Source organism: Schistocerca serialis, chromosome 7, assembly GCF_023864345.2.
Source record: "Schistocerca serialis cubense isolate TAMUIC-IGC-003099 chromosome 7, iqSchSeri2.2, whole genome shotgun sequence".
In the NCBI taxonomy this organism is placed as follows: domain Eukaryota; kingdom Metazoa; phylum Arthropoda; class Insecta; order Orthoptera; family Acrididae; genus Schistocerca; species Schistocerca serialis.
The window spans coordinates 186,770,324-186,787,399 of NC_064644.1; the positions used below are offsets into that span (position 1 = coordinate 186,770,324).

General features: G+C 41.1%; 1 protein-coding gene across 1 annotated transcript in view; it reads right to left on the bottom strand.

Annotated features, from left to right (window-relative positions):
* The window catches only part of LOC126412961 (probable cytochrome P450 301a1, mitochondrial), a gene marked incomplete at its 5' end in the record, with an annotated part of 107,996 nt that overhangs the window by 62,682 nt on the left and 28,238 nt on the right, over window positions 1-17,076 (bottom strand). The window contains 2 exons of the mRNA XM_050082852.1: window positions 5,170-5,246; window positions 9,257-9,373. Of these exons, the coding sequence (XP_049938809.1) occupies window positions 5,170-5,246; window positions 9,257-9,373 (194 nt within the window). The remainder of the gene's footprint in view (window positions 1-5,169; window positions 5,247-9,256; window positions 9,374-17,076) is intronic.

The window sequence follows — 17,076 nt, forward strand, 5'->3', positions numbered from 1 at the left end:
TATCTCCCATCTCATCTTCTTCTGCATCTTCTTCCATTTCTATAACACTGCCCTCAAGCACATCTCCCTCGTATAGACCCTCTACATTCTCCTCTCATCTTTCAGCTTTCCCTTCTTCCTTTCTCCAAAGGTCTCTTTAATTTTCCTGGCGGTATCTGTCTTACCTCTAGTGTTATATGTTTCTAAGTCTTACATTTGTCCTGTGGCCATTCCTGCTTAGTTACTTTGCACTTACTGTCAATCTCATTTTTTTAGACGTTTGTATTTCCTTTCGCCTGCCTTTTTATCTTTTCTCCTTTCATCAATTAAATTCAATACCTCTGGTGTTATCCAAGGATTTCTAGTAGCCTTCGTCTTTTACCTATTTGGTCCTCTGCTGCCTTCACTATTTCATCTCTTAAAGCTATCCATTCGTCTTCTACTGCATTCCTTTCCCCGTCCTTGTCAGTCGTTGTCTAATGCTCCATCTGCAATTCTCAAGAACCTCTTGTTCTTTCAGCTTATCCTGATCCCATCTCCTTAATTTCCTACCTTTTTGCAATTTCATCAGTTTTAATCTACGTTCATAATGAATAAAGTGTGGTCAGAGTCCACAACTGCCCCTGGAAATGTCTTACAATTTAAATTCTGGTTCCGAAATGTCTATCTTAAACATCACATAACTAAACTGAAACCTTCCGGTATCTCCAGGTCTCTTTCACGTACACGACCTTCTTTCAAGATTCTTAAACCAAATGTTAGCGATGATTAAATTATGCTCTGTGCAAAATTCTGCCAGGCGCCTCCCTCTTTCAATTTTCCCCGAGTCCATATTCACCTACTATTTTTCCTTCTATTCCTTTTCCTACTATCGAATTCCAGTCCCGATCACAATTAAATTTTCGTCTCGCTTAGCTATTTCCCTTCTCATCATATATTTCTTCAATCTCTTCATCATCTGCAGGGCTTGCTGACATATGAACTTGTACTACTGTAGTGAGTGTGGGCTGTCTTGGCTATGATAACGAATTTACTATAGTATTCATAGTATCTTACCCGCATTCTATGCCGGCCGCTGTGATGAGCGGATGTATGTGCTTCAGTCCGGAACCGCGCTGCTGCTACGATCGCAGTTTCGAATCCTGCCTCGGGTATCGATGTGTGTGATGCTCTTAGGTTAGTTAGGTTTAAGTAGTTCTAAGTCTAGGGGACTGATGACCTTAGAGGTCAGTCCCACAGTGCTTAGAGCCATTTGAATCGCATTCCATTTTCTTATTCGTTATCAAATCTACTTCTGCATTACCCCTATTTGATTTTGTACGTATTCTTGTATTCACCTCAGCGGAAGCCCTGTTTCTCCTGCCACCGAAATTCACTAATTCCCACTACATCTAACTTTAACCTACCTATTTCCCTTTTTAATTTTTCTAACTTACCTAATTAAGGGATCCGACATTCCACGCACTGGTCCGTAGGACGACAGATTTGTCTCTCCTCAAGACGACATTCTCCTGAGAAGTCCCCGCCCGGAGATCCGAATGGGGGACTGTTTTACCTTTGAATATTTTACCCAAGAGAATGTCATCATTTAACCATACAGCCGTTCGCAGAACCAGCACAGCAAGGCCGTTTTGGTTGATGTTACAAGGCCAGATCAGCCATTCATCGAAACTGTTGCCGCTGCAACTATTGAAAAGAACCCCTTTAAGAACCACACGTTCGTCTGGCTTCCTAACAGATACCCCTTTGTTGTGGTTGCATCTACGGTACGGCTATCTGTATCGCTGAGACATGGAAGCCTCCCCACCAACGGTAAGGTCCATGGTTAATGGTGGTGGTGGTGTTGGAGGGGGGGGGGGGACCTCTTCGTACAAAATAAATAATAATATCGATTGCGAAAGTTTACATTTAATATATTTTTTCTCGTTTTCCCTAAAAGCAAGATCAGTGCCATTCGTACAAAGTAAATAATAATATCGATTGCGAAAGTTTACATTCAGTACATTTTTTCTCATTTTTCCCTAAAAGCAAGATCAGCGCCATTTGTTTCCCTAAGAAACGCCACACTAAACAGTTTTCACACTCTTCTTGCTTACTTGGATTATAGCTAAGATAGTAATAAATAATAGTAATAATAATAATAATAATAATAATAATAATAATAATAATAATAATAACAGTTTAAATCGTCAAATTCAGTTGATTTTTCTGGAAGCGGAAACACCTGGTACGACATATTTTACGAGATTATAGCATTTAAAAACAATATGCTTAGCATAATTCTTGAGAAATAAAGTCGAACTCACAATGTAGTATGGCAGCAGAGAACAAAAATGTGATATAAGAAGTCTACGTGGTGTCATTTTAAAACCCTTTTTTCGCCTGATCCGTATGATTATTAATTTAAAAATTGCGACAAATTATATCTTGATGACAACCCCATTTAGACCTGTGAGAAACTCTGGAATATTATTGAAACAGATACATGTCTCCTGTAAACGTATACCCAAAATTAAATTTAAGATTTCTTCTACATATAAGGGGCAGTCAAATGCAAACGAGACCGTTAGAAAAAACAAGTAAATTGTTTATTACTTAAAAAGTAATTACCATAACTATTAATACTTTTATCCCACTATGAGACAAGACGGTCATATCTTCGTGGAAAAATGTTGACGGTTGGCAATGAAACCATGATCGTACCGAGGAGGGCATCTCTTTGTCCGAAGCAAATCGACGTCACGAATGTCTTTTTTCAGGTATCCTAAAACTATGGAACTCGAATGGGTAGCGATCAGGACTGTACGGATTGCGGGTTCACATGTTACGAAGGTTGTCTCGAGTACGCCTCAGAAGTTTTGCTAGGAAGTTCTCACACATCCCCAATACAGTCTCGATCTCTACTCACGCGATTTCCATATTTTTGGAAGCAAGAAGAAAGACGTTCGCGGCCGTCGATTTGTTCTGGACTAAGCGACGCACACTTCGGTACAATCATGGTTCCGTAGGCAACATCGACCAATTTTCCATTAATCATTGTCCATCTCAGTGGAGATAACTTCTGAAATAATAATTTTCTATCCGTCTCATTTTAATTTCACTGCCTCTGGTACAATGATAAGGTTTTAACACACCCAAACGATATAGCCGTTAATGATTATGAGTGTTTGTGTTTGTTTGTTTGTTTGTTCGTTTGTGTGTGTGTGTTTTTTGGCGTCAGAGTGTGAGGGGCATCTAGTAGTTGAGAATGATGGAGCTGGGGAGAAACTGTGTGAAAAATTGGTAAGGAATAGGGGTCTGAAGCCGAAAAAGAAGGGAGAGAGGGAGGGAGGAATAGGCGTTTATGGAGTAAGGGAGAGGTGGGCCAGAAAGAGCGAGAGAGAACCTGTGAGGTGTTCTAGAAGGGAAGAGAAGTTATTGTTCAACTATTGTGGATGTCGAGGTCATTACGGGCAGAGTTAGACTGAGTTGGAAAAATACTGGAATGGAAATCAGCAGCGGTGTAATGAAAGGAATCATCTCAGTTTTGACATAATCTAATTTAAACTAAATCCAGTTGACCACACAGTGAATTTTACCTCGCTCTTCGAAAGTTCAGTGTCTTTGGGCAACATTAGGCCGTTTCAGCCATTGTGAACACATTTGATCTGCCAGGGAGACAACTGCAATGCCAACTGACCTGGCAGAAGAAATCGGAGGAGCCGAGAGTGGACGCCTTGTAGGTATGCCACCCAGTACACCGCTGTGACACACAGGTAAAGGAAAACGGGCGGACTCCAGCGCTACTCCCATTAACCTGTTTTGTATTTATTTATTTATTTTGTATCCGAGGGACTAACGTATTCCGCAGGAAGACCATAATCGGGGTTCTTCAATACGTATGGTAGTGTGAAAAAGAGACCGCTAGTTGCCGAGGGAAAAATTACTGCAGAGGATCGAGACACAAAATCGGTTCGTTGTGACTTCTAGTTTCGACCACAGAAAACTGTAGCTAATTCACCAAATACTTGAAACTGATATACTTGATGCACAAAATTAAATTAGAGTATGCCGCTATTTACAGATTTTACCAGTTGTGTAGGAAGCGCTTTATATAGGTTTCATTTAGCATAGCCACCCTTCTAGTCAAGAGTTTTTCCAGTCGTTGGTCGTTTCGTCGCATCGATCAGCTGCTCACCCAAATTAAAACCTACGTGTCTTTCGTGGTCTAAGTTTTATCCTGATCGGCGGCATTCACTATGAGTCTTCTGTACTTGGTATTTCTGACCAAACATGTTGGTAACTTAAGCGCACAAAAAATTATTGTGATCGAAAAAACTGGTCCAAATGGTGCTTCCTACCACAGCCATGTTCCTGATTTATATATTTTCCGTACAGTAGATTATAATCCGATCTCTTTAAACGTCAACCATCTGAAATGATGAAATAATTAAATCCGGCGATGACTTTGTTAATCCCTGCAAGTCATTCAGAACGCAAGCCACTAAGAATATGTAATGACGTCGAATTTTAATTGAAAAGTATCGCTTTAAAATTTTTCTTTCCTTTAATTCTTCACATGAAGATTATATGGGGACTGTAACGCAGCACTGGAACAGTGTAATACATTAAAAACATGTGTTTCAAAAAAACACATTTAAACCAAACTCTGTTCTTTAGCCAATAGCCGCAACGCAAATCATTACTACACAACAGAAATGGCTCACTGTGGTTAGAATTAATAAACTGCAGTATAAAATATTATTATAATAAGAAACAACTAAACTGACATCACCACCGCGTGATAGGGAAGTAAGGAATGTAGAGTTACAGAACTAATCAGTTTGTGCAGATTGCAACAAGGAGAATGCATGTGTCTGAAATAGTCATTATACCACAAACTAGCTACATTAAAATGCACATATAATCAGGATAGCAGAATGTGAGAATTCGGTATGATGCAGATTGTGTGTGCGCTGCAATCAGTGTTTCTAACCCTCATGGCATGGATTCAATGACGACCTGGAAGTGTTATGTCTCTCTGCACTTGTTAGTGGTACATTGTTTAATGTTTCCCCTGGCTTCAGATTTATTCAGGCCATTCTGGGTGTTGCAATTTTGACAAACGTCGGTATACCTAATAGCATAATTAGCTCATAACATTGACCAGAACTGCTATCAATAGTGGATGCAAAACACAGGGTAACGTACATTCAAGCGACCATTTGTGGATCTCGTTATCGAAGTCTTCAGGCATCTCACCATTCTTGTCTCTCATCTCACACATTCTGTAACAAAGGAAGAAAATAAAATATTAGTCACATGTTAGCGGCATTATTTTTATTGTGAGTCATATTTTCAGTACCTTTCTGAATCGAAAAGGATACATGGTGAACAAATAAATCACATATTTTGAATGACTGTGAAGCAGTTAATGTGCCAGTCAGGAGGGAAATGTTAGTTCCCCAATCCTTTCATTTCCTTCTACTCTAGCAGCTAATGGGAACATTTCATTAGGCTCGTGATAGTAAATTCGCACTATAGTCGTAGTGCAGATCAGAAGCTTTTCCCATTGTCATAAAGTATTTCATTCAGCAGACGGATATGTTAAGCTCGGCGGTCCCGTGATTCTGTTCAAGAGGAGTGGCCTATGTGACGTCATTGGGCTGCACACTCTATCTTGTACATTCCACAAGCACTCATCATACTCACCTAAAATAGTCATATTTAAGAAACAAAACTCATGCTTTGCAAAGGAAATGTTGGCGGCTAAACCTTAGAGAGTAATTCAGCCAATATTATGACATACGAAGTGATCCGTGTGAAGTTCAGAGCGTGTCCAAGCCTTAGCCCCTGACGGTTCGGTTGCTATAGAGTTGCCTGAGAGTTCGATTCATGGCCATGGTGTTCAGCACCACGTATGATATTTCCACGTCATTGTCAAGTGTCATACTGGATCATCCTATTTTCCGTGCCGACAACAGCTTTATCCCTCCTACACGGTTGTTACATCTATATGAATTTCTCATATCTACTTACATTAATGCATTTTGTGGGCAGCGATATTGTGTAAGAGGGTATATGGTATACCACCGTTACTCTAGCAGTGTCCTTCTCCTTTCGAGAACGGTTAGCCGGAAGAATAATCGTGGTTACTACTGAAATTCTCTGATTTTATCGCCATGGGCCGTTGGACGTTAGGCGAGAATTGTAAGAGGGTGGGATGGGCGGATAAGGAGTAGTAAAAATAATCTTCTTTAACGTGGGTTTTCTGGCTATGAATAGCAAACATGTAGTAATATATAAGAAACTATCAGCATAGATTGCGGTAATGAAACCAATCTTTACCTAGGTTTGAGCCCAAATAATTGAGCCTTCTTCAGAAAATATAACTGAATCTATAATTTTTCTAAGAGGGCATGGTCTAGAAATAAAACTGAAACAGCCGAGGCCCATCGCACGGCGTCCATGGAGACGAGGCGCACGCCAGAGCTTAAGTCTTGGTGTTGACTTAGTACTTATGTACCGCATCTTTAAAATGTGACTACGCCTATTCAAGCTGTTTAGTTTTATTTCTAGACCATGTCCTTTTAGACAAATTATAGATTCAGGTATATCTTCTGAAGAAGGCTCAATTATTTGGGCTGAAACCCAGGTAAAGGTTGGTTTCATTACCGCAATCTAGGCTGATAGTTTCTTATATATTAGATTATCACGTTTGCTGACTGTGTTGCAATGTTGAAAGTACAAAAAACATTTAGTAATGTCCAACACTCTTCTTACAGTGACTCTTACTGTGACACTCTTGCAGCGACTATCCTATCCCGCGGCGAAAGGTAATTTTATTACAACATGAAATTGTCTTCAGTTTTACTGTTTAGGAGTTCTATCATCCTTTTCTGAAATTGGGGCAGCATCTAGTTTCCCTATCACATGGAACATTATTTTTTCAGTGACCTGCGATAAACTACTGCAATAATTGGGTCTATTTCATGTAAAAAGTACAATCTAGTATTTAGTACAGTGGCCTTTCCCCTTTATAAAGATTTTGGTTTCTTTTAGATTCCTCATTTAGTTATCACCGTTATTTTTGCACCCTATGCTACGATGAAATCTTCTTCAGAGGAATAGTTTTGGAAATTCGAACTTATGAGTCTTTATTCTGTCCACAGATTGCTTTGGGATTAAGAAAATGCATGTTTCTATAATATCATTTCGCATTCATGCGAGCATCACAGAGAAGAATTGTAATGTAGTCTTTTTCAGGAGAACAATTTTACAAGAACAATTTTTATCTAAGTCTTCCGTTTCGTAATCAATACTATCTAATAACGACTGGACAACTAGGACAACTAAATTTCGATCCATGCACTGATTCTGCCTAGAACACAATTTCTCTAGGGTTCCTCAAAATTTAGCATACCATAAAATGGTTTTGAAATTCACGGATTGCCTCTTATATAGCTCGATTTAACTTCACTTTCTTTGTTCGTTAGTAAGCTTTGGGGTTCGTTTGAATCCGTGGTAAAGCTTTCTCTGCTTTCATGGCAGCTTTCTGACGTTGGTTCTGAACGTTAGATCGTTGTTAGTTCAGATGTTTGGAAAATTTATTCGTTGATGTACAGAGTTTGGCTTTTGCCTTTAACCTATGATGCAGTTAGGGAAATGGAGAAACAAAAGCGAGACAATGTCAATTTCTTGCTTATGCCTTAAAGCGAATTCTGTTATGCTGGATTTTGAAGTGTAACACTGAAGTCCTTCTGTTTTAAGGTTGCAACATTTCATTATAAAAAACACCACACGATTCACTGTATGGAAGAAAACAATGCAAGAACACGACGAGCTGCTGTAATCGACATCTTTGAAGAACCGTTAGTAGTGACAACAAGTCACTCAATTTTATTATCTACGAGGGGAGTCAAATGAAAACTTTAAATATTTTAATTTTTTTTTATTGCCCGACAGTGGAACATAAGTGTATAATTTTTTGACCAGTTTCCCTGTCATTCAACTCACTTCTTCAAACGTGTGGGAAAAAAATTACTTTGGTGTGTGTGTGTGTGTGTGTGTGTGTGTGTGTGTGTGTGTGTGTGTGTGCAGCCATTCTTGCACCACCTGCTGCACATATTCATCGGAACGAAATTTCTTTCCTCCCATCGCCCCTCTGAGTGGTCAAAACATGTGGAAATCCTTCGGTGCGAGGTCTGGTGAGTATAGCGCTTTGGTAGAGTGTCGAGGTGCAGTCATCGATGGTTGGAATTGTTGCACGGCCAGTAGGAGACCGAGTATTGCCATGTTGCAAAACGACACCTGCAGTCAGAAGCCCACGTCACTTGTTCTTATTGCAAGCCGAAGTTGATTTTTTTAACATGTTGCAATATGATGCTGTGGTGATGGTGTTTCCCTTAGTTGTGTAGTGCTTCACGATAACACCTTGTTCATCCCAAAAGAGAGCCAGCAAAACCATCCCAGCAGGTGACTGCGTCCTGAACATCTTGGAGTTTGGTGATGAGGAATGGCGCCATTCCTTGCTTCTTCTCTTTGTTCCAGGCTGGTAGTAGTATACCCAGGTCTCCAGTAACGATTCTCGAGAAGAAACCATCACCTTCTGCTTCAAAGCACTGCAGAAGTTCTTCGCAGACGTCAACATGTCGCCGTTTCAGTTCTGGAGTGAGCTGGCGTGACACCCATATTGTAGACGCTTTATGAATGATGTCATTTGTTGAGCCATGATTAATGTACAGATCCGCGGCTATCTCATCCACCGCCAAGCGGCGATTTTACATCAGAATGGCTTCGACTGCGGCGTTGGACTCCAGTGTCACAGCATGGCGTGCCTGGCCCAGGCGCTGAGCCTCTGACACATAAGGCACTCCATTCCCGAACTTTGTATTCTACTCACACACTTGCTGCAGTGATAGACACACATCGCCATACTGGATCTTCATTCGACGACGGATTTAAATAGGTTTCATACCTTCACTGCTCAGAAAACGTGTGACAGAACGCTGTTCCTCCTTGTTGTATGTCGCCAGCAGGGTACCCATTTGGAACTGGTATTGTGGCCACGTTTCACTTGTCATCAGTAGTATGCTGCAACCTGTAGGGCATTCCTTACATCATTGGTTACAGTACTACCAACATGTAGGTCAATGGCGAGAGATGTAGCTTTTTAATTACACTTTTAAGGCTTTCATTTGAACCCCCCTCCCCCGTCGCATTTACACAAGAAAAACATGAACATAAAATCAGGCATCTACAGAACATCTCACCGGAGTGGCCAGAGAAAACAACTCACCTCTGTATGAACATCTCGGTCACCTCCTCGATGGGCCGTATGTACTTCTTGATGGTCTGCAGCTGCAGGATCGGCTTCTGCACCTTCGTCCGGAATATTCGCCATGGTTCTCCATGCCTGTAGGGAAAATAACATTGGACTTCTATATTGTATGAATACCACAAAAAATTTTAAAAATTATATGTATGAAGAATCTGTATCAATTTTACGCGTTCATTTGTTTGAATCTTAGGTTAGTATGATCTTTGTAGTTTACAAATGATGTACACCAAAAGTCATGAGACATATTTACTTATTTTTTCACGTGATCAACCATTATGTTATAAGGAACCACTCCATAACGGAAAAATTTAGTAAAAAACCCATTCATAAGCGATCTGAGTCAGTCTTTCGCTATACGGAATACAGATGGCCACATGTACCATCTACATGTAATTGCCTACTGGTCTTCCACAAGAAGACCTTGAACGGAAGAAAAGTTTCTGAATAACAATTAAAGGCTATGAGATTTCAAATGTCTTTTCAAATCAATCGCTTTAGTTTCCATTTAAAAAAATGAGTTCGTTTCTTTCATAGGCACCTCTTATAGCTATTTGTTCTCTGATTAATAAAAGGCTACTGCAGAATAAGAACACCCAGTGAGGCTAAATTAAGCCAGAGCCGTCGATTAGCTATCCATAGAACAAAGTTACCGCAGTACAATCACGAGTGCCTGTACGAAAATGAGAAAGTTCATCTACGAATTTTGGAACTGCCTATAACACTCCTGTGATTTTCCTCAATCACTTAAAGCGAATGTCGTGGTGGCTCCTTTGAAGGTCGCGGACGATATCTTTACCTATCCTACTCCAGTTCAAGCTTGTGCTCCATCTCTAATGGCCTTCCCTTCTTTTGGTAAAGTTCCGTGTCCTTGTAACGTTGGACTTGCCTTGTTTCCACCACGAGGTTTCGCAGTATTTCCGAGTTCAGTGCAGCCTGAGGCCTTTTTAGCGCTGGTGATGCAGAATGATTGGCTTGTATCGCACTCAAGAGCATTTACATTGGTTAAGCCTCTCTGCAGCTAAAGAGGTCGCTTTATTCAGTCTCGGTTTGCCGGAAATAAAATCTTTGAATTATTATTTTCAATATGTAGATACAATCAAGAATGTATCAAATTAACAGCAGTACAATCGTTTTCAGAAGAAAGGTCTTTTGTACTTTTATGTTATATTGCTTCACAGCGAAATCATTTATAAATCAGGGACCGCTCATTTGTTGTGTATTCTGCAGAACTCAGAGTCAAAAACTACATGTTTTGTAATTCTATTTGTGCAATGGGCATTTCTCACTGTGCTACATAATGCACCGTTTCTAATGTACCATTTTCAGGCATATGTGCAGTTCGTTTATCCCTTTAGCTGGTGTAGCGTATGGTTTGTAACAGTTGATGCGAGACCTTTATTTCCTCCTTTTTTTGTTGATCACTTAGTAGGCACTACGAACTCTGCAATGACAGTGACTCGCAACTTCTTCAAATTCATTCTGCCTACTAAATATAGTCGGTGAAGATTATTATGACATTAGCTGAAGCCACATCAATAAAATGATTCACTATGCGGCGCCTCCGTTTCACTTTTATTATCACAGAGATTACTAACTTCACATCACTTGTTAATTCGCCCTTTAGCTGACGCAGCATGTCACTGGTTATGTCGTTAGCACGAAGATTCCGCGATTAAATTGCTGAGAAGAGGAGATGGCTTGACCCTTGCTGCATTGTGCTCTCGGGATTGTTGTAGTGAAACTGAAACCACACACTATTGTCTTATTTAGCACGAAAGCTGAATTGTGGTACTGACTTGCCTGTCGCAAAACGTAGTTAAAAACACACATTAACCATCAACAAAAATTTAAGTTTCCTGAGCTTTATTACCACAAATTAGAAACAACATACAGAAAGAGGTGCCCCAGGAAGAGTGAGCTGCAGCGGTAATCAGAAAGCAGGACAAAGCGGGAAATGTGTGACATTCAAGATCGAGTACTGGAGACGGTTGTTGGTAGTCAATAGTTATCAGCAAATGTCATGGTTCAGGTGCCACACCACTGGTAAGCTATGTACTCAACCTGAAAAAAAAAAAAAAGCTGGCTTCACATAGTAACAGCCCGTAAATGTGTTAAGTGCTGCCGGTTCTCCAGCTTGGCAGAATCAGTCGTAACTAAAGACAAGAAAAATACCGTGACGTCACAGGAAACTCTCTGAAGCGTGATCGTACCACTAAGCAGCTCCGAAACCCCACCAAAGCATTCCCTGTGCGAAGGGCAACGTCAAAGACAGTATGTTGAGATGTACGGAACCTCTTCTGAAAATGGGGTGCAGCCTCCAGCTCGCATAAATAATTACGACGGCGTCTCCCGCAGCACCGTACTTAGCGGATATTCAAAAAGAAATCACTATCGAGATTAAAAGCCGTAACGAATAATTGCTTCTCCTGTTGTGACAGGACGGTCTGTATGTCACCTTTAGGCGTTGCGAGCAGAACATCTCTCTGTTATAAGGTTAAAGCTGAAATTTGATGTGGGTATGTGTCCTATGCCAGGGACACCTGCATTGGGCTTGGCTTATTGAAGAAGCCATTGGAAAAAAGAAAATTCCAATGAACTAACACTAAAGTTCAGAAGTCACTACACAAGAAGTGCGTAGGTGATGCAGAGGAACAGCGCAAAAATTAAATCCTATGAAAGGTATGAGTGCTGGGTTGAGCCGAGATGCGAAAATGCTAACTTCCACATCACAAATGGACCATCACAGGCCGAAAGTTTTGCAAAAAAACGTGATGTTTCATAGGCTAGGATCTCTCTTGTCCACCTTGTCCTGAAGTGGGGACACGCGGTCAGTGGCGCGCCGAAATTCCGAGAGCATCACGGGAATGTCCAAATATACGAAGTCCGTTAGACTTACCTCCATTTTATAAAGACAATTAACAGTAGCGAGGGTGGAGAAAGTGACTGTAGCTAGTTCTCCCTTGCGGGAATGGGACCCCAATGCTTTTGAGCCCAAGTCTAGAAGAATTCTGGGTAATGAGTTCGTACAAGTGGAAGGTAGCAACCACTTTCTTACAACAGGCCTGATACAACTGTGTCGCTGGAAACCTAAAGGCGACCAACAAAGGCCTATCGATTATGACACCAGTTGTCTTTATCAGCTCGGGCGGGCGACCCAATCGGTCAGTTACAGAGAAGAAACTGTTCTTATTGGAACCCGCAGAAATGGCGTTTGCGTTGCCCTCTTCGTTCATCCCTCTCAGTTCACGCTTCTACACTGAAGCGCCAAAGAAACTTGTTTAGGCATGTCTAATCAAATAAAAAGATATGTAAATAGGTTGAATACGGCACTGCGGTCGGCAACACTTATATAAGACAACAAGTGTCTGGCGCAGTTGTTAGTTCGGTTACTGCTGCTACAATGGCAGTTTATCAAGAGTTAAGTGAGTTTCAATGTGGTGTTATAGTCGGCGCACGAGGGATGGGACACAGCATCTCCGAGGTAGTGATGAAGTGGGGATTTTCCCGTACTACCATTTCATGAGTGTATCGTATCAGAACTCCCGTAAAACATGAAATCTCTGACATCACTGCGGCCGGAAAAATATCCTGGAAGAACAGGACCAACTACGAGAGAAGGGAATCGTTCAACGTGACAGAAGTGCAATGCTTCCGCATATTGCTGGAGATTTCAATGCTGGACCATCAACAATTGTCAGCGTGCGAACCATTCAACGAAACATCATCGGTATGGGCTTTCGGAACCGAAAGCCCTCTCGTGTACCCTTGACGACTGCACGACCAAAACCTTTACGCCTCGTCTGGGCCCGTCAACACCGACATTGGACTGTTGGTAACTGGAAATATATGGCCTGGTCGGACGACTCTCGTTTCAAATTGTGGCTCTAAGTACTATGGGACCTAAGGTCTGAGGTCATCAGTCCCCTAGACGTAGAACTACTTAAACCTAACTAACCTAAGGACATCACACACATTCTCGAGGCAGGATTCGAATCTGCGACCGTAGCAGCAGCGCGGTTCCGCACTGAAGCGCCCAGAACCGTTCGGCCACAGCGGCCGGCGTTTCAAATTGTATCGAGCGGATACCGGTATGGAGAGAACCTCATGAATCCATGAACCCTGCATGTCAGCAGAGGACTGTTCAAGGTGGCGGAGGCTCGTCAATGCTATGGGGCGTGTGCAGCTAGAGCGATAGGGAATCCCTGATAATCTACATACGACTCTGACAGGTGACAAGTATGTAAGCATCCTGTCTGATCACGTGCATCCATTTATGTCCATTATGCATATCGACGGACTTGGGTAATTCCAGAAGGAGAATGCAACACCCCACACGTCCAGAATTACTACAGAGTGGTCCCAGGACCAATCTTCTGAGTTTAAACACTTCCGCTTACCGCCAAACTCCTCAGATATGAACATTATTGAGCATATCAGGAATGCCTTGCAACGTGCTGTTCAGAAGAGATCTCCACCCCCTCCGTGCCACTTCGTGTTGCGGCACTTCTGCGTGCTCGCGGGGGCCCTACACGATATTAGACAAGTGTACCAGTTTTTTTGGCTCTTCAGCGTAGTTTCATCCACAATAACACTGGGAGCTGCTATCTCAGATCACAATATTCCAACATGCCGCCCTTACCGAACTGACAAATATAAATTACGATACAAAACGGAGTTGTCATTGGCCATCTCAACAGCATCATGTCGGCGAATTAGCCTCTGTGATTTATTTAACGAAAGTTGAGCCGTAAAGTGATGTGTGACGAAATATTCGTTGGCAGACAACCATAATTAGCCCTTATTGTACATAACTTTGTACGTCTGTAGCTACACAACGTTGTCTCGAAATTTCAAAAGTCTTCTACCCCAAACTGACAGATGAAGATAATAAGTACTGAAATGATATGGTAGGCAAAAATGTAAATTGTGATTCAATTAAGATCTTTGCTTTTGAGGCCAAACGCAACTCAGAAATGCGAGAACGTCTCTTCAGAATTAAACTGCCCTTGTCGTGCTGTTCTGCTGCATAATTATCCAAAGTTACGATGGAACTTAGCAACCGACTATAACTGTCATCCATTCCAAACGAAGGTGAATTTTACAGGGAAAACATATCCAGCGTTAAGCGAAGGTCCTAGTTTGAATCCCGATCAGGCTCACAGATGTAATAGATAACAACGAACCATTTTCACGCACGGCTGGCTGAGAAATGAATGCTAGTGCGATACGGGGCTGTTTGCTTTCCACTGTCCCTTGTTAATGATGCTCGCGTCGAAAAATATCTCAACAGAACAATGTGCCCGTTCTTTTCCTGATTCTAGGTCTACATCTACACCACTAATATGTAATTCAAACCCAAGAATTCGCAAAGGGTGCACAGAACTACTTTAAATTTCTCACTCGTTCTACTCTCAGATAGCACGTGGGAAAAATGGGCACCTAAATCTTTCCGTGCGAGTTCTCATTTAAATGGTCATTTCTCGCTATGTGAGTGGAAGTCAACAAAACATGCCACACCATCTTGCGTATCATATCCGGGACACTCTCTCCCCGTCTCACGATAGTGCAAAATGAGTTGCCCTGCTTTGAACTTTTTCGATACCCTCCGTCAATACTACCTCGTTAGGATCCCATACAGCGCAACAACACTCTAGCAGACGACGAACAAGTGTACTGTTGGTGATGTCTTCAGGAGAGTCTACCATATGCTGTTTCATTTGTGGAGTTTCCTAAAGTCTGTGAAATAAATGTGTGTGTTTTATAAGAACTGGACAGTATTACTGAATATAAGAGTTAGTAAAAGAGCTAATAAATTAACATTAACTGTCATACGAAACGTGCACCTTAATTTCGCTATCTTCCCAAGAATAAATAAATGAAATAAAGTGAAAAATGTAGTTCTAGAAGTTGTATTAACTCATTTTAAGGAAGGAAAATTGGAACGTTAAAATAAGTAAACAGTTTATGGTTTCATTAGATTTCTTTTGCTGATATTCTCATATCTCATGGTCGGTAACGGACATCATCTATTAGGTGTCAGCACAAAATGTAATTAACAGGCTATTGATGTTACGACAATCGACCGGCTGAATGAGAATCCTAACTTCCTAAAAAAAGGAGTTCGTGTAAACAAGTGCAGCTTTGGATTCTGAAATAAGCAGAAAGCTTAAATATGCAGATTTTCAGGCAGAAAATCTTCTTGTATTTTACTCAGCATCGTAGATCTGATGTGCCCAATTTTTCGGTGGTAATCGGATTGAAATACTCGCGTGGCATCCTGGGGACGTGTTCGACATGTTTGTTGCGAAAACCGGTTGTGAAAGGTGGATAAAAATGCCGATTGAGGTCAGTGTACTGACCGCGTGAGAGGCAAGTTAAAGAGTCGTCTCTCCACCACAGATCCGTGAAAGGCAGGCCTCTACCTTGCGTGATGCGATTAGACTGACGTTTTATTTCCGTAGTTGGTATTTCATAAATTGAACACGCAGACTGTAGACTGGTATGAGTTTCACTAATCGTTCTACTTAACCAACAGTAAAATTTCAATTATTTACATCTTTATGAAAGTAGTTTACTCTGCGATCCATTAGCCTTTCTGTTTCGGCTATTAACGACAGCCACTCACTACGTTACATGCCTTTCCGTAACACAACAATCAAAATATGGAAACAGATTTTCCCCGCCCTGCTTACGTGTAAAACCAAAACTGACTTTATTATCCTGATTAAATTCGGCTTTCCATGCATAGTTGCTTTACGCAAATGGTGTCTGTGTAACAGCTGTTCCGATTTCGTCAGTACGTTAAACGAGGTTATCATTAGCTTCATAACTTTTTTTTCAATGTAGAGAGAGTACGGTTTCCTTATGGATGTTAGTGAACTTTTAAGGCAGAGGAGTGGGAAATGGTTAAAAAAAGCATGATTAAAAATCTTATTCATGACAATTAATGTTTGCGAAGTTTCTTTATTACATCCAACTAGGTCACGTGCGCTGTGCGAAAAGTACGAAGCAAATAATTGTCCGAATATTTTACCATTCGAACGGCTGGGAGACGTGGAACGTCTAGAAAATATCCTAATGAGTAAATAAACATTCTTAATCCTTTTGTTCTACAATATTACTTTTATTGTTAACCGGCTTTCGGCTTACAAGGCCATCTTCAGACATTTGCTGAGTATTATTTTAGTGATAATACTCAGTAAATGTTTGAAGATGGCCTTGTAAGCCGAAAACCGATTAACAATAAAAGTAATATTGTAGAACAAAAGCGAACTGATGCTTTTCCTTTATTATAATGTTGTTCCACCAAGAACCGACGAAAGATTCTGTTAATATGATTCTTAATCCTGTTGCATAGAATTGGAAAATATTTTCTCGACAGAGATTGACTGTGTACGAGAGCCTTTTCTATATAAGCAAGTATAGAAATTTACAAATTAGCCTGCTACCCTGAATAACACGTCAGTCCAAGAAGTTTCGAGACTGTATTAATAAAAAAAAAAATGGTTCAAATGGCTCTGAGCACTATGGGACTTAACATCTATGGTCATCAGTCCCCTAGAACTTAGAACTACTTAAACCTAACTAACCTAAGGACATCACACAACACCCAGCCATCACGAGGCAGAGAAAATCCCTGACCCCGCCGGGAATCGAACCCGGGAACCCGGGCGGGGGAAGCGAGAACGCTACCGCACGACCACGAGATGCGGGCTATTAATAAAAGATATAGAAACATTGAGATGGTTATTTTAATGCTTCATATGTTCTACGTAGTA